The sequence below is a fragment of the Bombus affinis genome, chromosome 1, assembly GCF_024516045.1.
Source record: "Bombus affinis isolate iyBomAffi1 chromosome 1, iyBomAffi1.2, whole genome shotgun sequence".
In the NCBI taxonomy this organism is placed as follows: domain Eukaryota; kingdom Metazoa; phylum Arthropoda; class Insecta; order Hymenoptera; family Apidae; genus Bombus; species Bombus affinis.
The window spans coordinates 8643295-8670865 of NC_066344.1; the positions used below are offsets into that span (position 1 = coordinate 8643295).

At 47.7% G+C, this 27571-nt stretch overlaps 3 protein-coding genes across 3 annotated transcripts in view; 1 reads left to right on the forward strand and 2 right to left on the reverse strand.

The window, feature by feature from the left end:
• LOC126920451 (uncharacterized) overlaps nt 1-27571 on the reverse strand; it is a 104420-nt gene that overhangs the window by 74659 nt on the left and 2190 nt on the right. The window lies entirely within an intron of this gene.
• Nucleotides 1-27571, reverse strand: part of LOC126920420 (ankyrin repeat domain-containing protein SOWAHB-like) — a 97307-nt gene that overhangs the window by 59129 nt on the left and 10607 nt on the right. The window contains exons 5-6 of the mRNA XM_050730760.1: nt 22915-22950; nt 22512-22616 (exon numbers count right to left, since the gene is read on the reverse strand). Of these exons, the coding sequence (XP_050586717.1) occupies nt 22512-22616; nt 22915-22950 (141 nt within the window). The remainder of the gene's footprint in view (nt 1-22511; nt 22617-22914; nt 22951-27571) is intronic.
• The window catches only part of LOC126919129 (uncharacterized), a 102074-nt gene that overhangs the window by 57097 nt on the left and 17406 nt on the right, over nt 1-27571 (forward strand). The gene's annotated exons all lie outside the window — the stretch shown is intronic.

The window sequence follows — 27571 nt, forward strand, 5'->3', positions numbered from 1 at the left end:
ACATCGGGGATGACTCGAGACCGGAGATTCCCTCCTAGGCGGGTTGCGAGCTTTTGCGGCTGGCCAGCGTTCTCTCGTCGCATTGCGTCGCGTAAGATCGGCAACTATTCGCGACGGTACCGTGGGAAAAATTGGAATTATGCGAATTTCCTGGATCGCGAAGAATCGCGCTCAGTGGTATTTGTTCGTGATTTAAGCTAGTGTTGGTACACTACCGCGCGAGTTGCGCGTCGGATCGCGTCGGCTCTGGTCAAGAGAGAGAGTCGGCGAGAGTCGTCGTATCGCTGCCGGTTACAAACCCGACAGATCGGGTAACCGTCGCTGGTTGACTCGAGGCAAAGAAAAATTCGATCGGAACAAATGACACCCGTGCGTCGAGTAATCACGCGGATACGTTTAGACGGATAGAAATTTACACGACCGATACACGAAATGTACACCTACTGCGCGATTTCGCGGTAAAGGTGCAATCAGAGAACGGTCGCTGCCAGCTAGCGATGTGCTTACAAAGTGATAAGTCGTATATACCTGCGTGCATCGCTCGTTTCACCGATGATTTCTAATTACAATATTATCGCTGTCCGTCTCTCCCCGGGACGCAGCGTCCGTGCGATCAATCGGCAACGAGTCACGTAACACGCGTACACACGGTAAAAGGTAGCAAATTGGCAAGGTATACCCGAGGATCGGGAAGAAAAAAGGCGACCCCTTCGAATTATCCTTCGTGCTCGCTGCGAGGAATCGTGCATCCAGATGTAATTGAGTCTACGACTAAATAACCGCCTTGCAGCCTCTCTCTGCCACAGGGTAGAAATGAAATCCCTGTTTGGACTCGCGAACGTTTGAAACGGTTCGAGGGCCCCACGAGTTTTTCTTGCGGTCGCTCAAGGCGTCGATGGAAACGATCGTAATCCGGCCCCAATTTGGCAGGAAATCGCGTGCCGTTGCCCGCACGAACGACGCCCGTCCGATGCAGAAGAACGTGGAATGTTGTAATTGGCGGCAGAAGGTACCACGGGCTCCGATGTCCTCCACTGATATCCTCCTCTTCTCCCATTAATTTTTAGGGACAACGTGTTACCAGTACTTTTTGCCAGTTTCTATCGCGGTCCCGAGCAATTCAACCGAAAGAGAAACCTACTCCGCAAACGATATCCCATTTAATTTCCTTTCTCCTCGAGCTTTTGCTTTTATTCGCTTGCGTCGGATCCGCGTGTCTCGTCGAAGAACGACATCATTTTTCTCCCGTCACGGATACGATTGAAAGTTTTCAATGGGAGGGTAATTCGATGCAATTTTCGAGCAGCCCTGAAACGACCTTTCGTTCAGGCCGACAGGCGTAACGGTAATACCTTTTATGCGCAATATCACGTACAGGCAATGGTGTCACGGCAATTGCAGTGTCGCGACCGAACGGGGTTCCAGCACTGCAGCTGCTGGTTATCACTGCGCGAGTGCAATCTACGACGAGCCGGCGTGGCGACCGGGAAAGAGACCGTTAACGACGTAGTTTCGCAGTCACTGTCTTAATTGCAAGATGCACGCATTTCCAGTGCGCGCTAGTTAATTCGATCAGCTACTGCACCTATGCCTCAAAACGAACATTTCACTATGAGCCGACGAAAAAAGAAATGGACGAATTAGAAGACTTTTTCACACATTCGCTTACTTTCCACGCGAAGAATTCATTCGATCCTTTGTAATGGCATTTAACGAAAAACATTTTCTGAATCGTAAGTTATCCGATGTCCCCCGAAACTATTTCAAAGTATGACTGTAACGAATAATTCTTACACATTATTGTCCTAACAGCATACGGGCTTGCTTAATTGATTTACCCCGCGCAACTCCAGCACATAGAACGACGAAAGGGAACGCGAGAATGGTTCTTCCATTGATGGGGGACGCGCACACATGCGGGGCACATTGTGCGAATAGATGGCACGTACGGCCCGATGCAATCGGGTACGCTCGACGGTTATCGTGTCTGCGTTTAACGTATAACTCGTTCGCGTGGCGCCCCGGCCTGACATGTTTTGATACAAATTAAGCAGCCAGTCCCAGAACCGGTGATAGAGTGGCTCGAGGCGCCAGCTTCCCATCGCGGATATATATTTTCTCTGGGCGTGATTAGTTAAACGTCGTTAGGATAACGGGTGACAGCCGTCCCCGTGGAGGGGCCGGCGAAACCTGGAAGCGATTTATAAGTCCCAACGACGTCCTCGGAGTTCTCGGATTGCCAAGAAGGCACAAGCAGGCAGAGTTCCCTTCGTCCTTCTTCTTCGCCATCCCTCTTCCTCCAGCGTCGTTTTTTATTCCTTTCGCCCCCTCTTTTCTGTCCCCGATCCCGACACTCTCGACCCCAAAATATTTCTCAACGAATCACTCGTCGTTTCAAGCTCTAATTGACCGTACTCCAAACGACGCTGCGAACGAGCGTCGGGATAACGTATAGTTGTATACAGACGAAACACTGGGAATCCAGACGACAAAAGGGAATAAATTCCGAGGACCAAGATTCTGGAAGGCTTACTCTGAATTTAATCCCAACTGGTTGAAGATTTATTAATATAACTCTACTTTTTTTTTTTACTTCTCGAGCGTATTTAAGAAACTAGGGCTGTGGAATTTGATAAAAAAAGAGAAGAAAATATCGGGTCTCTGCCAATTACCAAGAACGTGTCACTTGGTCGAACGATAAATCACTCTCATAAGACGCTCGCCCTGTTAGAGAGACAACACGTTTTTGCTTTGATACGAAAAAAACCAGAGACTTCGAGCTCAGTCGATTAATTTACCTAGCGCTGCTAGGTCTTAAATAAGCCGAATCACAGCGCGCGTACTCACGGAAGTACCGAATTTCCTGCGGCAGACTAGAGACGCAGGGTGGAGCAGAACGTCGCCAGCTAGTCGTCGAGGCGTTGCTGCCGATCAATCACGAGGACTCGTCGATCCAGCCCCCTTTAGTCCTTCCCGGTTTCTCTACGCTAGATAAATGACACAGGACGACGAGAGCGGACGGCGACTGCGCGTAGCCCTCTTACGACTTCTCGTGTTCTCACGTATCCGTGGGGATGTAACGAAGCTCGAAACATAACACCACCACCGTCCACGCTCGTGGTACACCACCGTACTTCTCGTCGATGTGTGGTCAATGTTTAGTTTGACAGCCAGCGTCCTTCTAGCGACTGCGACTCTTTTGTTGGCACTTCTGCGAGCGACCAGAGACCGGTCGAGACGATCGAAGCTTTCAGCTTGCGGAAACATACGCCGAGCATGTGTCGTAACACGCTTCTCGATAGTTTTATGAAGGTCTGACTTGATATTGGCCAGAGGCTTACTAACCAGGTCGTATTTCTCATACGATTCTTGAATCCTTTGCGTTTACGCGGAACCAGGGACAGAACAATGGCGAATGAAAGAAACAATAGCGTCGAATTGCTAGACATTGGACTCTCCGCACATCCATGTTCGGTTTTGTTCCAAGAACGATGGAAAATTGTTACGCGTTTCGAACTGAATAGCAAACACATGGAAAAAGATCCCATCCTATTAACGCAGTTACAGGAATACATATTTTTTAGTCCGAGTATTTACGAGTTACGAGCTACAGCGTCCTGTTACATACACGAAAACATAACCTTTCGAACCCGACACTTTAAGCTGCTGGAATCGAATACAACGTGGCGCTAGTCCATTGCCGTTTAACCTCGGTGTCGGGTAAACGTTTAACAATCTCCAGAGTCCGACCCGGATACGCCCGTCACCCGACACCGAGCTGCACGTCGCGTTCATAATTAGGAGATGCCCGCCTGGTAGATGCCGAAACTACCCCGTTGTCATAGTTCCCGAAATTTCGACCTCGTTTGACGTTTACGAGCTACTTCGGTTGCAATTTTGGATGCTTCGATAAGACGAATTAGGGATAGTTTAGAATGATAGAATTACAAGATAGAACCGACCGTTAATAGCCTGCCACTCAGGTTGCCAGTTTCAGGTGCAACTTTTGTTTGAGCGATAATGAGACTTGGATGTAATTCCCCTTGCGAGTAGAAAGTGGATTGGACAGGTGATCCAAGTATTTACATACTTTCGTGACACGAGTGAGAATGAGAGAACGGGTTTGAAGATTTTTAAACTCCGAAATATCAAATATCTTTGCCGATTAAATAACTGTAATTTATATTGAAAGAAAATACTTTAAACGCAGTATATCCTCTTCACAAATATATATAAAGTTCAATATTTGGATAATTCAGGGATCGATTCTTAAGTCTGAAAATCGAATTTTTTTATTGTAATGTAATTAGATAAAATACAAAAATAAAGAACAATTAATATCCGTCTATAACAATAAATAACAATAATTATATAAACGGGAAATAACAAGTCTTTGGTACAATGTTTACCTAAAAATCGAGAATCGATTTTCAACGTCCTGAGCTACCCATCTTTCTTCTTCAGTCTTTAAAATCTTAAATAACTATTCTGTAACCTTGTCTGTCTCTAATGTAACTCTCTGTCCGTCCGTTTGGGAAAAACGTGCTTCTCAAAATGGTTGTCCGTAAAACAAAAGGAGATCGCTCTGTCCGCGAAACACAGCCTGTCGTGCTACCCGTAAAACAAAAAGAATCCCTATCCTAGATGAACTCTAGGGAGTTTACATATATTAGAAAATATATATTTCTGTTATTAATAATTCATTAAAAAAGAAAATTTTACAACAGTCCAAAATATATTCGATCGAATGTACGGGTTAAACTTGCATCGTTTATTTTAGATCCAATTAGCATGTTAACGCTATTTTCCCGAACGTAAACGCTGCGGATAAGACGAAATTTTCTACCAAGTGAATAAAAACGATCTAGATCGGCAGGGATTCACGAGAAGCTGACGGTCGTTGCGACATTTTGAGAAAGGGAGGCGTTTGTCGTTGTTGGAAGTGGAGAATCGGGGTAACTAATGTAAGAATGGGTCGCAAGGAAGACTAGGAACGATTGCAGGCAGCGGAAATGTCTCCCGTAAACTACTAATCACCATAAACCACCGGGATACACGTGTTACGAATTCTCAGTGTAGAGGAATCACCGCGCTCCGCGTCTACTCCACCCTGCATTTGTTGCTCTCCCAGGGAAACCTCAGAACATTTACCTCTGCCTCGCGTTTCGTCCTCCTTCGCTTCTTCCCGCAGTGTACCATTCGTGTTTCGTCTTTCGTTCACGCTCGTCGCTACCAGAACGCCGTCGGTTCCACCACGTTAAATAGATCGTTCTGAGTTTCACCGTCAAAAAGTTTCCTTCTCCCATTCCCCCGCGTTACCAACCGGCACACCGACGCTTAATTACGTTATACGAATGTCGTGGAATTTCGCGGGATAATCGATAGCACTGCGACGAGAGTTTAACGTAAATACGGTAGAAATTGGACCATCTGAAAGGGTCCAAATTTAGACAGAGCCTTTAACGAGAAAGAATCTTCGCTCGTATTACATTTTCTCAAAAGAACACCGCGTAATCGGTTACCATTCTTTTGTTCGACCCTGCATAATTTCAACTAATCTATAGCAGCTCGGCATCGATGCATAGTAATTTTAAAGCGTGCGCTTCGTTTCGCGAAACGAAACATTTAACTGTGTTTCACAGTGTACTTGTATCCCTGTTTCTTTTTCTCCGCGAACATAGTCGATGTATGGCCACGAACTCGTCCTGGTATCGCGATAATTCCGACTAATCTATCGCATTGTCGATAGGCAATCGATTGCACGAGGGAAGACCAACGAGGTAAAGGGTGGAGAGAGAGAGGAATCTGTTGCAACTGCAGCCACCCCGCTGCGGACAGAGTTTAGAGGAGCAAACACGCCCACGAGGTAACGCATCCTCCTAAGTCGTCGACACACCGTACCGAGGCAGAAGACACCGTCTTTCGGAGGCGAGACGACCAGGAGGGTGGTACAGGAGGAGACATTCGTCTCGCATTAGCATATACACGAGGAACCAGAGAAGCGCTAGGCGAAAGAGAGAGGGAAGCTCTCTATCCGCTTTACGAGTGAAGTCTCCTCTCTCTCCCTCCATGCCAGTTCTCTTCCTCTACGCCGAGCTTCGGTTCCACGGAGCGATAACTTCTAGGTAGAGATCGTTATTATTCGCGATCGTGATGCTTTGTGCCGGTTTCACATTCACCTGCTGTCTATTATCGAGGGACCTCCTTCTACTAATTGCCGCGAAGATGCGAGAAAACGCGTGGAAAATGTATATACAAATTTTTATGTAATTTATGGAAGAAGGATAGAAGAAAGCGTCTAGTGGTGGACGAGCAGGCAGTTTCGAGGGCCGTTGCGACCGTTAGCTGACGTAAAACAGACGAGCGGTCGTAAAAGTCGATGTATCTTTGAAGCGACAATGTACAGGCAACTCACAAAAAATCGTACGACCATGTCTATCTCCGAGACACGTGCTTGGCCAAGCCGTGGATGTGCTCGTAGAAAAGCGTCAGAAAGCTCAATGGGACGCACATTATCGCGTCAATAATGTTTACACCCGACAGACAGTCGTTGAAGAGATAAACGGCTTAAGCGACACGATAAGTACCAGCCTCGTTCTTTTTTAATTAACACCTTCTGTACTGGAAGATAACCAGAGGTAAGAACGATAAGGCCGCGTCCCGCGGGTGTAACAGTCCCTTACGGGGCATGTCTCCGTAGTACCAGCTATCCGCTTAAAGCTCGATAATTACGAGCAGGGAAAAACGTGTTTCGTGAACGAACGTCTGACTAAAAAGGAGAAGAAAAAGAGAAAGAGAGAAGGAAGGAGATCGGTGAACGCATTCCGATCCAACCACCTGCCGCAGTTAAAAACGGTCAGGTCCGTGACACGATCGATAATTCATGGCGGACCTGGCAATTCGGCAAAGTCGCGGAGATTTTTATTAATAACGCTGTATTAATCCTGCACGACCGTTCGACCGTTTCGATAAAACCAGACCCACGTTCAACGCGCAGAGATGCACACTCTCCGGCTGGCTGACGGCGAGGAGTGGATATGATAAACCATCGGATAAGAATCGAGAGACAAGGGAGGATTGGCGCGGAAGAATGAGGATCCAGAAAGAGAAAGGGAGAGACAGAGAGTCGGGTCGGGAAGGAAGGAAAGGGAAGAACGTGGAACGAGAACGTAGTCGGCCAAATTAAATCCTCGGACGTCGAAGCTGTAGCGGACCGTTTGCTCCGTAGGATCGGAGCAAAAGGATCGAGAAAAAATTTTACGAGGGTCTAACGGGTGGGTTGGGTCGTTCTCTCGGTGTATACGAGAAGGTATATCCAGCCGCATCCGGACCTATGGACCGTCCGACGATGTACAACGTCCGACGGTCCCATGGTGAACCGGGACCTGCGAAGGTTCTGGCGCCGTATTGGGCACAAAGTCACCCGGGATCTCTCGGCCTCTTTACCCATCGCTGTCTTCTTCCTCCCACTCGCGCCCTTCTCCTTTCGCTAGGCATCCAGAGAGTTGTTAAAGTTATATAGCCGAGCGTTAAAGCAACGCTACGCCGCAAAAACAATACGACTTTATTGCCCAGCTGAACGAGTGCAGGTTCCACCATGATCCGCGCTCTTCCTCGATACTCACACAGAACCCGAACAGGCGGCTGGTGTTCATCAAAAAACTCGTGACACTTTTATGAACGGAGCTAAGTCGGGACCTAGGTCAGAACCCGCGATTTTTGCTCAACGGCTACAACGACGATCGGGATAAAACGGAAAGGATCGAGTGGCTAGAGCTTCTTGATATTTTATCCGTGAATCACGCGTTGCCCACTGATGGTCTTGGAAAGACTAATAGCTATCGGGTGAAGGTGAAACGCGTACGCATCGGGTCCGCGTGTATGGGTGTCTTTCCTCCCTCACGCCCACGTCGGCTTTCTGGTACCGCGGTCTCCGAAATATATGAGCCAGCGGCCACGTTGGTACCGTCGAACCGGTATACGCGGCCTGGACCCGCCGTTTTTGACAACAATTTCCACTTAGTGCCTCCGCGCGACATTCGAGCCTCGACGATTCCTGGGGAACCCGCCCGAGGACCCGTCACCGACTCGAATGTCCCAGATATATTTCGCCGCGGAACAACGAAATTTTTTTGAAACGCGCCGCGCTCACCAAACAACATCCTCTCTCTCAAGAGGGATGCTGCAACTTTCCCTGGCCTATGTACGGAGCTGTTTAAACGGTTACATCGGTCTCGAATCGGTACAAGACGGCCATTTGCCGTGCTCCCTTGGATAAGCCTATACGCCGCCGTTCTTCGAGCCTTCCAACGATTTATGGCGGTCAAAAAAATTGCTGCCCGCGTCCGGACTATCTGTTCGCGATAAATACGTCCGCTTGCCTACCGACTAGTGATTCGCGAACAGATTTAAGAGAAGGGTTAGATAAAAGTTATTTAACCTGCAGCTTTACTATCTTTCGTTGAAATCGCGATTTTCAAAGATATATTTTTTGCTACGTGTCTAGGAAAATCTTTTATTTACGTGTAAAAAAGTTTCATCGAACGGATTATTTCTCGATATCGTAATTAAAATACCAGACGTAAAAATTTCCATCTTACCAACTTGCCCTTCTATTATTATTTCTTTCTAATAAAAGATAAGTAAAACAAATAAGTCTATTGGCAAAGAAAATTTCGTACTCGATTTTGCGTCTCGTCTATCCGTCACCATTCATGCAGCCCCGGCTCATTGAGAACGCGCAGAGAACGCGTGAATGGGCGCTTTCGCGCGACGAATTATGCGAGGAGCGGCCAAGATGTTTATCGTTCGAATGAATTCAGGAGCGTAGAAGCGCGGAATGGAGTGGGATGAAGGCGAGACAGGAGGAAGCGTTCGGGGATGCGGCGAACGGCTAACCGTGGGGTGGTGGCGTGAAGTTTCGTCAAAGGTGTTGACACAAGGGGAACGCCGCGGCTGGAGGCGTCGCTGCTACAAGCCGGCCTCATTCACACCTCCGCCTCTCTCTCGTTTCCTCTCCGCGCTCTCATCTCCGGAACACACCGTCAAGAATTTTGTCACCGATGTTGATGCTCAATGTCACAATTTCGGGAACCGAGAAAATTATTCCAGGTGCAATTTACCGACGATTGGAATGATGAAACCCCGTAGGGAATCTTCTTCTTAGGGAAGGTTCTTTTCTTATAAAATTCTTAAAGTGAGAAGTTTATGGCACGCGTTGCAATAAAAACAAACAGCGGTGACATTCTGTCGAATGGCAACGTATTCGGTGACACTCGCTAAACCTTTATATTCGAAGATGTCCCATTATCGGGTATTAAGATCATTCGGACTCCTCGATCGATAAAATTAGCTGTATTTGTATCCTCGTTGAACGACGAAGGTGTGGACCACGTAAAGGGCTGAAGGGTGAGTAGGTGGAGCGGAATAGGACCACCCAGCCCGTGTCGGCAGCGTTAGTGTTAGCATAACGCGTGGGCGCCATTCTTTCCTCCTTATACCTCTTTACCCTCCTCTTACATCCCTTTCCGGGTCGGCATAAGTCGTGAACGTCACAGCGGTTCTGTCCACGCCGAGGACTACCAGGGCCGGCCATTTCGAAAATGGCGCCCAACGCGAAGCGTCCTTTTCTTTTCCGAGCAATAAACCACACCGAAAACGGCCAACAAGAGATCTCGCCTTTCGTACGTTCCCGAGTTCTGCAACTTGTTTTTCGTATTGTTTCTTCCGTATATCGTGCTTTTGAGTCGGTACAATATATTTAATGAACCTTTGGTTCTGTATCTTGTAAATCAGCGGACGTTGCAATTTTTCACTGACGGCGAAAATTCTTTAATTAACAACGTTGACGTATAAAACATACGATTGCAAGACATTTTGCTTGGCAAGGTTCAATGACGAGGACCGGCCCTGAACGATGAAGTTCAAACGGGCCATTAGAAATGCAGGAAGATTTTCAAGAGGCCATTAATAAACGGCCGAGTCAGCGTGTAACCGATCCGCCATTGTCTCAGAGGATGAATGAATTAACCTCATTCATCCGGCCAGACGATGGATTCACGGAGACAGAGAAAAGAGAATGTTTCAGTTTGGCACGAGCATTGTCACGAAAGAGTCCGACCGTCTACTTTTCATATCGAACTTCCTCCCTCTTCTCTTCAGGAAGGAACACGCGGTATCCTTCAAAGCTGCAGAGAGAAAGCTTATGAATAATTCCAAAGGCCAGGACGAATAATCGATAAGTTTGTGAAGAAACGCGTCAGCCTGTGTCAGGAACCGACGTTTCCCACAACGCTCCGCGAGGAAACAAAAGAAACTTTTTAATACTCGCGCGACCATTGAATTGCTGAATCTCTTTTCTTCACTTTGACTGACAAACTTTTCGTATCCCGTGAGCAACTTCCTCCTCCAACGTTTATATTATACGTATTTCACTTTTGCGAATATAGCAAAGTGGGTGGCAGATATACTCTGAATAAATCGTACAAATGGAATGCATAGATCGATCATACGGTCGCTGTAAAAACAGAAACAGCCGTTTGTTTAACAAATGTAAGAGGCGTCTGATCGCGAAGACGATTGATCGATTAGACTCGAATCGCGATACCTGTGGCGACGTAGCAGGTGATAACCCGCGTAAGATCGTAATAGGAAGCGTCGTAACCGGCGCGATTTCATTCGCAGCTTGTCTCAGCCGTAAAGCTCGTAGGAGGATCACCTTAACGACCATCTAGATAGGCGACGGTGAAATGATCTGTAAGAAAACCGGTGGCGAGTGGTATCCTCCGGCGGCCATTAATCAAAGGACAGCAGCGCTAATGAACCTGCTGGAATCGCGGGCTGGGGAACCGTTTCTGTTCGCTTCGGCGTTCCAGCGTCCCCGTACAACCCCACCAGAGCGCCATTCTACGGGTCTGCGCGTCCGTCTTTGAATCCACGAAACCCCGGAGGGCAAACGAATCAACGAGCAAACAAATGAATGGGGAGAGATGGTTGCCGTTCTCTTTATCCTTCCTCCTCTTTACTCGCTCGACCGAAATGATCGAACAGCTTTACCAGAGGAAAAGTTCACCGTTTCGAAGCTCGCCGCCGGCATCGTCTTCGAGGTCAACAAATGGAACGGATATTACGAACGTTTACGCGAGAAAGTTGGTACGCGCTCGACCGTAGAAAATGATTGTTTCCAGACGCGAGAATATGAGATCGCGTGCGGTCATAATATGTTGTTATTTCAGAAAAGAGGCACGAAAAATGTTTCGAGAAAACGCTCTCGTGTTTGATCGAGAGCTCTATGAAACGATCGGTAGCTCGATTTAGAGGATATTGACAAGGATCGTAACAACGGTCTCGATCGGAGAAAAGATTTGCGTGAAAGGATAGGCGCATTGTTCGAAATACCGAAAACACGTAACGCTGCTGGTCGAACGCGAGGTTCAATTATACTCAGGCAGCGTATACAATAAGTTGTACCTGTAATTTGCTTTGTGTTATTTGCACTATTGTTTTCTCCGGACCGTCCCTTTTTCCCTTTTGCCTGCATCCCAATTATTCGACGCCCCGGGCCGTTCGATCTCGCCATTATCGGATGACACGGACCCAGGCTTTTATGTTTAATTGATATTTTTCGTAATTCCCCCGGAATCCAATACAGGAACGCTCCAGCGAACAGATATAATCCGAGGCTCGACATTGCTCTCGTTAAAATATTTCCGATAGAAAATATTGCGGAACGCTGCAGGATACAGGTCGATTCAAAAGCAAACCCACCGTATCAGTCAAAGTTTCTTCGCGATAATATTCATCGTCCATCCGCAAAATTTCCATTTATAATTCCATAATTCCTAGATCTGTAAGAGAATCGAGGTTTCCCTCTATCTTAAGTTCTTAAGATTGTAAAAGTTTCAACCGTTTAACACGCAACATAGAATTCAACGAGTTTCTACCATCTAGGAAGAGTAGACGCAATAAAGGCGCTGCTCTTCTTTCGGTTACGCGGCGCAATAAATAAGGACCGTCGTAAAAGCTCGTAAACCAGATAATATCTCGAAAGAAATGTTTGCCTCGCTAACCCGATCCAAACTGTTGGCGGCGTTTCTTTTTCCGTGTCCAGCTCTCGACTAATGTTTCCCTCGCGGAAGACGGCCGCATTTTTTTCGTTAGCCCAACTTCTCTCGCCCCCTTTTGTTCTCGATTTATCGGAACACGGTGTCGAGGGCCGTAGGCCGAGCCCCACCGCAACGCCCGAAAATGTTCAGCGAAATTAAATGAACAATTCGTTACGGACGACAACAACGTTCCACATCGAAATGGCCCTTCTCTCCCTGGTGACCACGGCACCCGTGGATTTTGTCCGCTAACTCCATTAATTAATCCGTATTTATTTACCTCTCGAGAGACATTTCAAACTTTCTTAACGGATATCGGTCCGACGACTAAAATCGTAACCATTTAAAAATGAGATACCGGAATGTATCTTTGACAGAGAATGCGACATTTTGTTCACAGGTAAGGCTAAACCATTACCGTGAAGGTATCGCTTTCAAGTAAGCTTTTGCAGAAGCTTCTCTTTCGGTAGTTCGCGTGAATTGTTGGGAAAATTCGTGAAATCGAGACCCTGGGTTAGGAGGCAGGAAGACCCAAAAACCGATACGATCTCTTTCGAACGATCGTTTAACGACGGTCGTAGTGGCGCCAGGCCTCTGTATCTTGTTGCAATGTGGCTGGTTTAACACGAGGCCAGAAGGGCGCTAATAAATTTTCCAAAGTCGCTATTGTGCCATATATTCCGACTGTTTTAAGCCCACTATGTCCACAACGAAAAAATATTAGCAATAAATTTTCCAAAGTCGTTTTTCGCTTTCCACTCAAGTCTCGCGTTTGAGTAGTTCGCGCAACCAAACGCATTCTGCTTTCTGAACGTTTATGTTCCTGTTCTTGCGTTACATTAGCCTACGTTAAATTTATTATAGCGAAAGAATACATCGTAATCATAGAAATTTATTGGATATGAATTTCTATTTCTATACTAACCTATTTCTATTCTACCGATACAAGGTTGGTCGTGCGTAGATTACACCGTCTCCATCACGCGTGAATAAACGTGCGGGATATTAACGAGCCGGCCATATCGGCTAATTGCTGTTAATCCATTCTTTAAAAGGGCCAATTAAGGGATAAATTATGCGGACGTTGGTCCGTGGCTAGATGCAATCAAGCGTCGATAATCCTCGATTTACAATGCTTACTTCTCGATTAGCTCGGTACATTAGCGCCATTTACAAATTGTGAACGTCTACCTACTACGCCTGCCATTTGTTAAGCAGTATATTAAAAAACCATCAAGAACACGTAGTGGACAAAAGTTTACATTTACAAATAATACCCTGAGCAGCCGCATATCGATAAATGAGAAAACAGAGCACCTTAGGAACTTCTTTACAGGTCTGCAGAGTACTTACGATCTTGAAAAAGCAAGATGGTCGTATTTGTTAATCGCATTAACTGTTATGCGGTCCGTGAAACCGCTCGAGGTTTTCTTTACCTGCGCGATCGTCCCTTGCCGTAACCTGCGGACGAAGCGGAAGTGAGCTCTGAGTGAGCCGAAGAGATCGGTTCGGGGCAGGTTATGGTCCCCTCGAGTATAGAGCGGCTCGTTAACGTAAGACAACCGGGACCGATAGCGATCGACTAATCTTCACCGAGCAAGCTAGAGTCTAGGCTGTTTTTGTGCGTCTCTGGCAGACGCTTCGTGAGCAGATTATCCGTCTTGGCATTTGAAGAGAGACGCATACATCGGGACAATTAGACGCTACCAGGATACGTCGTACTGGGTAATTCGGTTTCTTCGATTCGTTCAACGAGCCTCCTCGAATCTAACGTGAGAATAAAACCGTTTTACCGTCGGTACGGACGTCGACTGGTAATTATTCGCCGTAACGCTAGTTAATTACGTTACCACGGCTCCGCTAAAAAAAAACTGCATGATTAATCGCTTGACACGCTTGTGGCTTGGTTAATTCGTGGTTGTAATTACCATTGAATTCGACCTTTCCGCAAGTTAGCGCTTCGAGAACACGCCGCGAACTATCGTGACGAGTGCTGCTTATGGCTTCATTATTTCAACGTTATAATACACCGTCTGAGAATAAAATTGAGTTAAGTAGTCGCTTTAAAGAGGATCGTTCTTGGAAAAGTTCTTGTTAGACTCTGTTGTCAACTAGCCATTACGCCGAACAATCGCCCCATTTAGAAGCTGATAAAAATCACGAGTTGAAGAGCAACGAACACGCAATAATCACCTCTTAACCTGATGTAACGCTCCAAGTTTACATACTTTAATCTTCGTCCGTAAATATCGCCGAAATCTTTCGTCGCTCATGAATCAGCCATTAAACCGCAGTCTGTCAAATTTTGTTACGTTACGCCTTTCGCAAAGGAACGAATAGATTTACGAACGGTTAATCGACTCTTTGGTAGTTTAAGTTAATAACAGTCAAATTTCACACGAAGATAGTAACTGTTTTAATTCCCGGGAATAGAAATGTATATTTGTCCTTCGACGAGCTCGAATAAATCACGCAAAGTTCTACTGTACTTCAAAAGTGCGAGTTCAAAAATTTTAGTTCAGTTGTAGAACGCAAGACTTCTTAATTATTCTGTACAGCCTGTACGACGTACAAGCGGTTCGAAAATGGCGCGAGCGCGTAATTAGAGTCTAAACTCGATTTAGCCCAGCGACCGGTGTACACGTCGGCGATGCGGTCCTAAGGCTGCCGGTACAAATGACAAAAACTGCCGGCGCTGACACTGAAATATCAACGGCGGCTCACGAATTCATCTGGCCGTGTGCCGCCCTCGGCTTCGCGAGCGACGCTGCCACGTGTGCTCGAGTCGCTTGAAACGCGACAGAACCGACCGCGGAATTCGAGAATGGGCTAACACGCGTGCACTTAGAACATTTACCTCGGTCACAGACCGTGACTCGTGGAAAATTCCGCTTTTGTTCGATCGTCTCGATCGTCATATATATTGGTTACGAGTGGCTATGATTAATAATTACTTCTACAAGAAATAATATATATCTAGAAGAGTATTACGGTAGAAAGCTTATACTTTCGCCGACGATAATGTTAAAAATATCGAGAAAGAATCACGACTCATTCTCAAGATCAGAAATTCCAGAAAGGAAAGAAATTCACGCGATGATCGTGTCTCGAAAATCCGAGAAAAGCAGAGAGGGGAATGAAATCGCGAGGAACCATGTTGACGATGGTCATCAAAATGGCAGATTCGACGAGAGGAGAGGTCAGGAGGAAGAGAGGTCGTTTTGGACGGGGCGCTTCGCATCCTCGATCGCGTCGAACAGCGAAGCGGAGCGCGGTTGGCTCAGACGGGCGTAGCGTGTACGAACTACAAACAATGGCTTTGTTTCCACGCGAAAAACGTGATACAACTGTAAAGTAACAAATATCTCGGCGTAGATCGACACGCGATCCGGCCGCCGCTTAGGGCTCACCGGCGTTTCTTACTCTTACACACTCGCCAAGCGTTCTCGTGTGCACGCAGCCCGCCTGTGTGGATCCCACGTTTACGTACGTAGTTTATAAAACGAACCAACGAGCCAAGAGTCTTTCCTCTCTGTTAGGTAGCTGTCACTGTGTATGCGGGTTGACTGGCTGTGTCGCTTCTTTACGAATTCAACGAGACGGAGAGACACACGCTGGGACCAGTATTACGTATTTACTTGCGCGACTGAATCACCATAATAAGCTCCGCCCGTTAATTGCGCCCCATTTTCTCATGCACCGTCCGTGTAATTTCGCGTGTTACCACGAGTTTCCGTTAGCCGTTGCGGAAGAAAATATCGGATCAAGCGTGGAATACCGGCAGCTACGACGGATCAATGCGTAAAGTAGATATATCCAGACGAACAACGAGTTGAAAAGTTTCCGTGCGAACGCGTTTGAGTCGCGTCAATCGCAAAGTCCAAAGCTATGCGTGACCAGGGTAGCAAAGGGACAGCGAAAGGGGAGCAGGAAAGGGACAACACACTCGATAATCCGATGTTACATGCAAGCATAATTATCGGAATACGGGTTACACACGTATTTTATGAATTTTAAAAGTGCACAGCTGTTGTCACGCATCGATACAAGGGATCAGAGGGTCCCGGCCAGAGGTTCTCCTCGATGCTTCTCGCATTTGCAGGTCGTTTGTTTGACATCGCGTCGCCTAACTGATACAACGTAACGAAGAGGGGTAGAAACGAGACCAAGGGTTGGACGCTTAAGTGGCTATGGATTCCTTCGTATTACCGTCCTCGAGAAACCGACCGAGTTTCCGAACGGAAAGGGCGTACCGGATGTTTCAGCTCGCCACTTTAGGGACATGTGGCCGGACAGATAGCCATCGATCTTGAACCTAATTAGCGGTGCACAGTGCGAACAAGCAGTCACCGACTCCATCGGCCCACGATATACACGTAAACGCGTGTATTCCATACAACGGTGAACGCCCTTCTACGATTCTTTTTTCTTCCACCTCGTGCTTCTTGCATTTACTCTTCGACTCGGTCTCTCGATCGTCATCGTACCTACTCGGAGAATACGCTCCTCGAGCGCACCGGCCACGAGACGATCTACGACCGACCGTCACGAACGATTTCGCGACCAGATACCAGGACGACGTTTCGTCGTTCCTCGTTATTACTCGCATAATTTCTGCGAACCTCGCTCAAGGCGCGGTGAAATTACGTATAAACGAGGATCGACTGACTTCGAGACGTGCGTGCTGGCCCGCCCGTGTACACGTCCCTTTGCCACGTGTACCAGGCGCGCGTCTGTACGCGTGACATTAATCAAGAGGAACGAAGCGGATCTGTCATTGGCGTATGAGAGAGAAATTCGCAGAATTTCTTCGAGAAACGAAAAGCTTCCGTGCTGATGTTCCATGGCTAGCACGGTAATTCTTGATATTATTTTCTAAATTGATTCGAGTGGATTAACGGTTAATGACTAGTCGTTTCGAAGACTAATGGCGCGTTACGGAATATACGATTTTCCTTCGTAGATCTTAAATTGCAAGATATAAGAACCGAAACTACAAGTTTTACAGAATACGGGTATTAAATAGGAATTCGAGAAGATCAACGATTTCAATGAGAACATTGAGACACTTTCGTGACAGGGAAAGAAGGGAACGAAACAAAATAGGAATATTCGCGTTCAGAGAGTAGTGACGTTCAAAGGACTATTCCGCCAACGAGGTTAACTCGTATTCACGGCCCGTTGCTCGACATCGGTTCGAGTCCTCGAAGCGAACCCAAACTCTTACAAAATGGCTAAACCAATTCTCCTCTCGAGTTTCACAGCCAGCGTCATGGTCGGCTATTGTCTTTTCGACGTTCCACGGTGTTCTTTTCCTTCTCTTTGATCGAAACGTCAAGGGGTAGCCGATTAAGACGACCGTGCGCGCAAGTTTCGTACGAGAAATGTTGACTAATTCGAGCGTGAGTAGCGGAATCGTGGAACGCCAGCCAGAGCGAAACGAAACGTGAAATTCTAGAAGTCTACTAGAGCGAGGAGAGGAGAAAGGTGGGGCACCGAAAAGTAACGAAGAACATGCGTCCATGGGACGATGCCACGGAAAGATGACGCCTCGACGGCGCCTCGATTTGCGACACCCTGGCCTGCTTCACAAAATCTCTCCCTCGCTGATCCGTTATCGGTCCCAGTCGACTTCCTGTTCGACCTCGACGACTGTCATGGCCTGGACAACGGTTGACTTTCTCCTACTCAATCTACGACGTTCGAAGGTTCAGCAACGAGACGGAAAAGAGAGGAAGATTTAAAGAACCGGTAAGGACGTTCAATCTGACTAATAGGTGTTTCGAACGATAACGCGGCAAGACTAATTCGGAGGGCTGCCAAACGATTCCGTGCTAATTACTGACAGACCGACCGTACGTAATAATCGTCGGGCGCATGGAGCGCGGCTGAAAATATATTTTGCCATGAAGCTTCAAAGGGCAGGGCGCACAAAGGGGCGACAGGTCGTTTGGCGAGTCTCCGCCGGAGGATAAATGATCACCGCGAGCTGAATTCGACCTGGACGACGGCCTCTTTCTCCCTGTTCGCGCTACCGTCTACGAGCGCGTTTCCCTTCGTCTTCTCGCAAACCGTCCACCAATATAATAAGAATGCAATTACCAAGCGAAACGAGACACCTATAAATAGAGTCTCCTCTCCAGTTGGAAAACGGTCGGCTGGAAACAGAAAGATGGAGGATACGTTGCAGACGCGAGAAGGCGCGCACGGACGAGCAAGCGGGATAAGAAGAGGCGGAAGAAGAAACGGTTAATTTGTTGTGTATCAGCGGCAGCAGCACCGGCAGCTACGAAGACAGGCTACGAAAGAACGCACCGTGCCTTCCTGAGAAAATAACTAGAGATAATTACGCGCATAAATCAAAGTGTTAATATTCGGGGGCGTAGGTAGGTGGTGCAGGTACAGGTATATACGCTCTCTGTCTATAGGAACGCTCGTACGCGTTCGTCGTAGCGAGAAAAGGGTCGTGAAGGGTAAGAAAGATACGTCAAGGGGAAAAGAGAATACCACGGATCGAGGAGGGAGAAACGGAGAACGAAATAATGCCAACTCTGGATCGGTAGATCATTCGTGGCCGTTGGATACGCCTCCTTGTTAGCCAGGGTTTACTTAGTCCTGTGACGCTGCCAGGACGTGCGTTACGCCCGCTAATAGCCCACCGGTAACGAACTACCGTCGGCATTTTTCGACGACCTTTTAAGCGAAAACGAACGCGTCTCTCCTCTCGCCCGGCCTCTTATCGATCATCCTGGTCGAGTCGTTGCGAAAAAGGATCGCTCTTGCCTCTGGAAACGAATTCCTTACCCGCGTGCTTCTCTCCTCTACCGATGATATACCGTGGGTTCTCGCGCGCGCATGCGCGAGTATCGGTCACCGTTCAGCCGCAGGACGTTCTCTTATAATACGTCGCGACGGTGGACAATTTTACCAAGACGGGATTAAATGGTTTGTCCAATGATTATTCTTTTTGCCTCTTTCTTCTTATTTATCTTAGCTTTTTCATTCTCCCCTGATGAGAATCAACGTGTTCGATGATCACGGTTTCTGGCAATTTAATTACGCCACGGTATTTCCGATATTTTTCTCGGCTCTGGTATCGGCAACAGGTATCGAGGCGAGCTCCAGAGAAAAAAAGGAACGCACAGTGGCGTTGAAACACTCATAACAGGTGGACCGATGGTCGGGCTGTAGATGCATCTTCGAGGTGGGCGGTCCCACACTCCTTAAATCAGCCTGCAGCCACCATAACATTAAGCCTGCCTCTCACGGTGCTGCGTCTTCCCGACCTGCCGTTTATTTGTTTGCTTAGAGCGAGTAATTAGAATCCGATACAAATGGTTATTATTTATCGACCGGCAGAGACGTGGGGGCAGCGAATGCACAAGTAGGTAGGAGGGAACACCTTCTGATTGCCTGGCGTTATTAAACCAACCGATACCAGCTGATAAATACACGGACGGATGCTAAACCCGCGCTTCGCTCATCCGCCAATATATAACGTTGTGATCGTTCTTAACAGCTTTTCGTTCTGATCTTTCGTTCGCTTGGTTTCTTCCTTCTTGCGCGTCTTCGTGAACTTCGTTTCAGACCCTCTAGATACTTTTGTCCTTTCTTTTTCGTTTCGAAGATTTTTCTATGTTACGGTGCAAGTTCAAACTCGAAACCAAGACGAGATATGCCATATTTGAGGAGATGCGAATGAAAAGGGTTAGCACATCGCACCTGTCGAAAGCGACAAAAACGGATTGCTAACGATCCCACTGAATCAAGTATAATGGAGCAGAGTCAAACGTCGTGTCAGACCGATGCAGCCGTCCTGCATTGTAGGGGGACGCAGAAATCGAACGGGCGAATCTATCGCGATGCCAGACGCGTCCGTTAATAAAGTATAATGGGCACACGGTACCCGGACGACGACGTACACCTGACCCAGCGAATACAATGGCCGTCTACGACGTTCGGCCACCGATCACGTAGGCCACGTGTGTGCGAACGACTCTTTAATACGGGCTCGTAAACCATCCGCGAGAAAAGAAAGCTACGCGGTGTGACTGTTGACGGTGGCTCGTGAACAATCGCACAAAAGCGCGCGGATACCGATACGACCGATCGACGCCTGATGGCTAATCGATGCGAGGTGACTCAATGAAAAAAGAAAAGGAGAAAAGAAAACAGATCGATCGAGCTTTTGTGCTGAATTTTTTATCGGCCATAGTCGAAACCCGTTATCGATCTTGTTGAAATTTGTACAACGTCTCGTCCGAAGGATACGAGTTAATTTTTACGGGCCATTCGGTCCCTCTCAATTATTCATCGACATCTTCGTACCGCGATCAACCGTGAAACACGATTTTCCGATTGGTTATCGGCTAATCGTCCGATTTATTTATCCAAGCAAAAATTCGGCAAAGGGGAGAGAAACGTCGAGCATGGTACCAACGTTGATTAGCTTCCGTGTTGATTTAATTACCGGAGGGGGAGTAATTGGAATGCCTACCGACGTTCCCCTTCCCACCCACAAACGACACCCCCATGTCGTTTGCTTCACTTTGTCTCCCACATCCCATCGCTCTGGCATTCTCTCCTCGCCTGACCGTTGCATATTCATCGATGGATTAATATATATATACATATCCATGTGTCGAAGCCTCGGTCAACGAGATGGTAGTGGTCACTCGAGTACTCCGTAGAGAATAAATTTTTATATTAATCAAAGATCGGAATATTACTACCACATATACCGATCGACCACTTCGGAAAACAAATGTCGCATTAACGAAAGCGGACAGAAAGAAATCGATTACACGGAAATATGCATATAAACTATCTTCCTTTTGCAAGAAAATGTAAGTTTCGACGTAAAGGAGAAAGAGGAAACGCGGCAGCGAAATGAAAGTACGATTTCCAACAGGAAAAACATTTTCCGCGTTTTATTCGGGTAGTAGATGCGAGAGCCATGCAAAAGCGGTAGCACGGCCGCGTGATAGACGGCGCGTGTACGATGCTGCAGGGAGAGAGCAGAGACGCGAAAAAGACAACAGAGAGACCGGAGTTCGTTGCCAATTTCCGCGAGCGCGAGACTCGTCGCAAAAAGGGAGCAGTGTATGGTTACGTTCGTACGGCGGCCATAGGCGAGCGTATATCGCGGCGATGTTATCCGCAAACACGCGGGTTCGACCAATTTATCCCAAGGGATGAGGCGGACGTGGCCTGAACCGGGGTGTGGGGCTACCTTGTCCAGCGGAATGAATTCAGCACGCAGCCCCTGTGCGGTTCAGCCGCCTCCACCCCTTTCGCAGACCACCACCTCCACAGGCTACCTCGTGCTACATCCCCACTTTCCAGCCGTTTCATCCCCTTGTTCCTTCCTCTCCGCCTTTTCCATCGACACCGACCGTGAACGGCCGTTAAGGCCGGTTCAAACTATTCAGGCCAGAAAACGACGCGTGTTAACAGAAACGACCACGTCGCGGTGAATAGTTTTTATCGCTCGGTCTAGTGCCGCTATGATCATCGGACGACGCTTTGTACACGATAGTCGTTTTAGCTTAATTAACCGTTTCGAAGAAAGCAACGTGTAGAATACGATTGACACGGTTTCTATGATACGTGTAGTCGCGGCATTTTTCTCGGTCTTCGATTGCACAAGGTGAATTTTCTAGTTCTAAGGAGGGGAAAGTAGAAAGTTGCTTTCGAGGTGCGATCGAACTAGAGCTATTTACTACCCTCCATGGTAAATCTTCTTTCTTGTCTTTGATTCTCAGTGTACGGATTATAAGTGAAATCGATAGTGTGAGTAATCCTTAACTCGTTCCCTATCGGACACTGGTGATCCGTTCCACATATTGGCGGTTTGGTATACACCGGCTGCCTGATTGCCACGGGGGCTCTTAGATTTATTGACCTGTCAATGGTGGCGCGCGAAAACGGCGAATTTACAACGCCGCAGGTGTTAAGTTCTGCCGTGCGTGTAATAACGGCCTGATCCCAGGCCTACGGTAAGCCACACCGTAATTATATTTCCGAACCTCTGGCCCGCCACCTTTGTCATTATCACCCGAGGCGGCGTGGCCGTAATTCAATGAGATCCATTGCGCGGACCAGCGCGCCCCTTTCTCTACGTGAACACGTTAAACACACGGGACGACAAATCGCTCGCGAATCTACAATTTTTTAACCGATCGTACACGCAACCGAGACGAAGGGAGGGACGGAGAGACCGCTTTAGATAAATCGAAAGAAATTTACGAGAGACGTCTGCCGTCTTTATTCGGGTCGTTCGAGATAACACGTCACACTTATATAAAACGCCTATATCTTACTCGACGTTGCTGGCATTTCGACAAAGTAAAAAGCAAACGAGAAAACATGCTCGAATTAAATGGCGATCATAAAAAGTTGACATACCTTGAGTCGGGTGAGGCGAGGTTCTTCCGTGGCCAATTTCGCCAATGCCTGATAATCCCCTTGCGCCGCTCTGACCAACCACTCCCGTGACTTCCCGTCCAGTTGCTACTTCCCAAAGCGATAATTGCCTCAATTAACAGGGGTTACTCGCGATATCGAGCCAGCAAACGATAACGGCCAACACGAACAGGAACGCGTCGAAGAGAGATCCATGGTTCGATTAGAAGGGGAAAATTTTAATTAAGATCTCCGTGCAGAGGCCGCGTGCGTTAATCATGCCAAGACGCGCAATCCGTTCGAACCGAATCTATCGTCTCTCTTCTCACACATACAGTCCAAGTGTTCGCGGGCTGGCTCGCGTATGATAATCAAGATCCACGGAAGACTCGCACGATGAACTTACCGAGGCAACGGAAGCGCTGTCATCTTCGTCGGCGCCCTGCGGGGAAAAGAAGAAAATCAGTCAGTCGCTCGAGAAATCAACATTACGTGCTACGTCACGCGCGACGGGGCGAACGGTGAATCGCCGTGAAACACCATGAGGGAACCGGTCGTTGGCGCGCGATCGCTCTATATGGTCCTGCAGAGCCATACGGAGAACCACGTTCCCTCTTTCTCCCGCTTTATTTCTATCTTCGTCTTTCTTACGGTGAACAACGTGCCCTCGCGGTTACGAACGCCACAAGGGCCACGGAGAGCTCGGGGAGAAGAAAATGCGTAAAAGCAGCGGGGAGCCGCGCACCACGAACGTGCTTCGGTCATCAGATTGATATACGGATCCAATAATTGATTCTCTGACGCAAGACCGCAGGAGGTTGGACCAACTTACGCAACCCCTGTCGGCCACCACCGGGCCGAGGGCAAGCGTTTTAACCAGCCTGCGGCGAACTTTGTCTCAGCGCTGTTTGCCGGATAAAGTGGGTCTCTATCAGGATCGCGGAACGCTGCTAATGGTCTCGTAGAAGTTTGGAACCGATACCTTTTACATCCAACGACCTGTCCACTTTTACTTCTTGACTCGATTGTTTAAGAAAGGGAGGGATATATTCTTCTCGTAATCGTTTCGAGAATTCGCCATCGATATTAATTGATATCGTAATTGGTAGAATTTACAATATTTCATTTATTTATGAGTGAAAGTAATCGCAACTAACCCTTCGAAGCAAAGTGCACTCAACAAACGTAAAACACAACCCTCTCGATTTCTGCGACACTTTCGCAACACACGACCACACCTATGTACGTCCACGAGACATTCGAAAAAAGAGAAGGAAAAAGAAGAGGAAAAAGAAGAAGTCGGAGAAGAAGGAAGAGGAGGCAGTGAGGAGCGGCTGATCCCAAGAACGCTAAACGACTACTCATCCCTGTTAAACTGTTTGTATTTTCACTCGTCACGGCTGCATCGTCCGTTCGAGGTGCTCACATCGACACTCGTATCCGAATCAATCGTGACTCCTCGTAAATTACTTTCAACGAAGGAGCGGGAGGGGTAGAAGTTGAATTCGGTCGAGTCATCATTAGCCGGGCCCGATATATCTCTATCGATCGACACCACCTTGCGTGTCTTTAAGTGAAATCGTGATTCGAGAGGGCGATCAGCGCTGCCAGCTTAAGAAGCCTGCCTCGCACAGCTCGCGCATTCCGCGCTTAATTTAATTTCGCAGGGTAATCCCTAACGCTTAACGTTCCTCTTGTGGTATGCAAATTCGCTCGATCGCTCGAGTCCGATGATCTCTTCGTGGCGTGTGTCATCGCGATATATCCCCCGCCCCTCTCTTTCCTACCAATCAAAGGACGAGTGAGAACCACTGACCCCCCGTCGCGTCAGGTGGTGCAGCGAGCTACGTTCCCAGCTTTCATGTGCTACGGCCACTCTCCCGGCAGAGTTGTCCGTGCCTCGTGCAAATGCATCGGTACACACGGATGGGGGATAGTCTTTATTATGGACGTGCCCAGAGCGTTATCCTCCATCAGTGATTCGACAATCGTATTTTCAATAAGCGGTTGTTATTGTCCGGCCTGTTTAACAATAACCACGCGAACCAACGGGTCAACAACGAATTCGGTTGGCTTCTGACAGCCAGTCGGCACTCGAGGGGCGAACAACGAACGACAACTTGTCCAGGAACTTGTTCGCTTTCTCGGTTTCTGATAAGTGGAACATCGCCGATATACCGGTTAAAAAGTCAGGACGTTAAGATTCTTGTCACCGGTAGGTTTGGTTGATTTTCCAACGACCGGACGCTCGACGTAAATGGCCGGGAGGAGACACTTGTTTCCTCCGATAGCTTGGTCCAGAAATATGCAAATGGTCTTGTCCCGTGTTGGCGCAACAACGAACGCGAACGATTGGATAGACGGACGAGTCAACGATTCCGATCCCGCGAGAGTCACCACTATAATGGGGTGGTTATCAGATAAGCTTATAGACGGACGGTAATCGTAATAACATCGCTACGATGGCTTCTCTGATTCATCGTTGCCAGCGAGATCGAGAACGGAACGAGTCGCAGGTATAGGAAGGGAGGAAAAAGAGAAAAGAGAAAAGACAGATCTATCCTCATCGGCGCCTGGACCCGTCAGCGAGTCATTGTTTCTCCGTAATTAATATTTTAATTGAGATCACCGAGAATTAATTAATGCAACGGCGTCGTTATACCCTCCGTCTGGACTGTTCATTTAATCGATCGTAACACGGCGCCTGTCAGAGCTGTACAGCTCGTTCCATGAATTTCGTCGACTATCACGACTTCACGCTGCGCGTAGACGCCCCTTAGATATTATCTCGGGACTAATTTTTTACTCGTCGTTATTTATATAACCGTTACGATTACGCGAACCCCTGAGCAGGAGCAATTTAAATTCCACCATGGAACTTTTTAATTCGCTAAATACGCCAACATACGGTACGTATCTATACGGCTCTCATGCACGGCAAGTACGTGGAACGATTTGACTCTTCGATCAGAGATACGTACATATACAAACGTGTTTCGAGAGGTGGCAAACTTCTGGAGGATCCAGACACGCGTTTAAAACTTTTTCTCGCTGCCAACTTTTTCGACAACTTCCGAGATACGGTGTCAAATATTGTCGACTCGCTTCACGGTTCCACGATTTGCTCAAACTCTATTATCTTACCCCCTCGAAAGAGGATGGGAGAAAAAGAAATAGCGAAGTACCGCGTTAATGCTAGATCGCTGGGAGAAACAACGAGCGTAACGGCTCTAGAAACGAACACAAAGGGAGGAATTTCCATGACCATCTCGCTGTTAACGCAAGTGTGCGCCGCGTCGACGTTGATTCCAAAACATTCTCTCCCTGTTCTAATTAAATTAAATACGCCTCTCCGGTTAATTTCGAGAATGTAGCCATAGAGAAACGCGCGCAGATACTCGAACAGCGGTGCACGTGTTGGCTCACGTTCACCGGTGCTTTTCTCTTTTCGGGACAATGAAAAGAACGCAAAAACTGAATGAAGCAGAAAGCTGGAGAAAAAGAGAGAAACAGAGAGAGAAAGAGAGAGAAATAAAAGCGAAGGCGGTGTGAGCGCGTGCGGTTGTTCTTCGGGGTGGAAACGTTTTAATAAACGGACGTGTGCTACCCCTCCGAGGGGGCGTATAAATATATTCGGTTGTTCGAGCGCGTGGAAGAAGGCAGTGGAGAGGAGAGAAACAGAGAGTACCAGAGTCAGGAGGTGAAGAGTCGGGAGGGTTGGATATCGGTGAAACGGCAAAAGGAGTCAGAAGGGGAAGGGCGGTGGCGGTGGCGGGCTGGTGCGGGATGGCGGAGGCAAAACATGTTGCGGCACGAGCTGCCTCAAGAGCACCGCAGAATTAGCTTTATTATAACCTGGGGGCCATCCATACATGCCTAACAGAGCACGAACATTCGCCGGCCAATAAGCCGAATGCTAACCAAACATTTTCGCGACTCGCCGCACCCTCGAATTTATCCCTGCTACACGACGGACGTAAAGCCACCGGACCTGAGAGATGGGGCAGCAGGGAGGAAGGAGGATCGATTTCACGAATTAAAGCTGGATATCTATTTAATGTGCCCGTTAACGTTCGACCACCGCCGACTATTAATAATCTGCCTGTTTGCGGGTACCACTTAAAAGATTATACACTACTCACGATTTACGTAATTATCGAGTTTATGGATTATTTCGTCCCATTTATATTGGAACGTTTATCCCCTCGTTTTGTCCGATCGGGGAAACCTTTCTCTATTTATTAAATTATCCAATCGATTACTCGGAAAACCTGTATCTTTCGTTTGTATAAATGTTTGGGATTTGATTCGTTTATCGGTCATATCTATCGCCAGTAGTTCTTTGAATCAAAGAGGAATTAGAGATACAAACTATCGATAACTGACCGAATAAAATCCCGACTCGTGTTCAATTAGCCAAGTGCAATATCTACCTACTTACTACATCTTCACAATCACTTTTCCTGTATTCGATTTATGTTAGAGCTGCAGAACTCCTACCAGAATTCCCTAGATCATCCCCGATACCGAAAGTTCTCCACCGTGAAAGGTAGAAGCTCGGTCCTCTCTAACGAGCATCGTTAGGAGGAACTTTTCTGACGCGCTGACAGTGGACGAACGATTAGGCCCGGATTAGTGGTGCGCGCGAGATCGATTATGCAACGCTGCGGATAACATTGGCCTGATTTATTCCCCTAATGGGCGTTCGCGCATTCATTTCGTGGCCGTACGAGGCAATTCCACGGGGCTTCGTCGGATGGTGGCGACCGTACTGCCGCTGACAGGAAAACTCTCGCTGGGTGATTCAGCGTTCCGTTCGGCGACGCCTCCCAACGACCACCATAATGCCTACACCTAGCCCGGTGCCCACCTACCTAACGCCATTTCCATCGGCTGCTATCGTCCGGGATCATAATCCAAGGTTTAGTCCAGAGTCGGACGAAATCGCGCCGAAGTGCAGACCGCTGTTTGAATTGGACACGCGGAATGGGTGAATCGCGCGACACCGCGTCTCCCTGAATCGGAGATACAGGTTTGCTTTGTTCGTCCGGGATTCTCTTCGC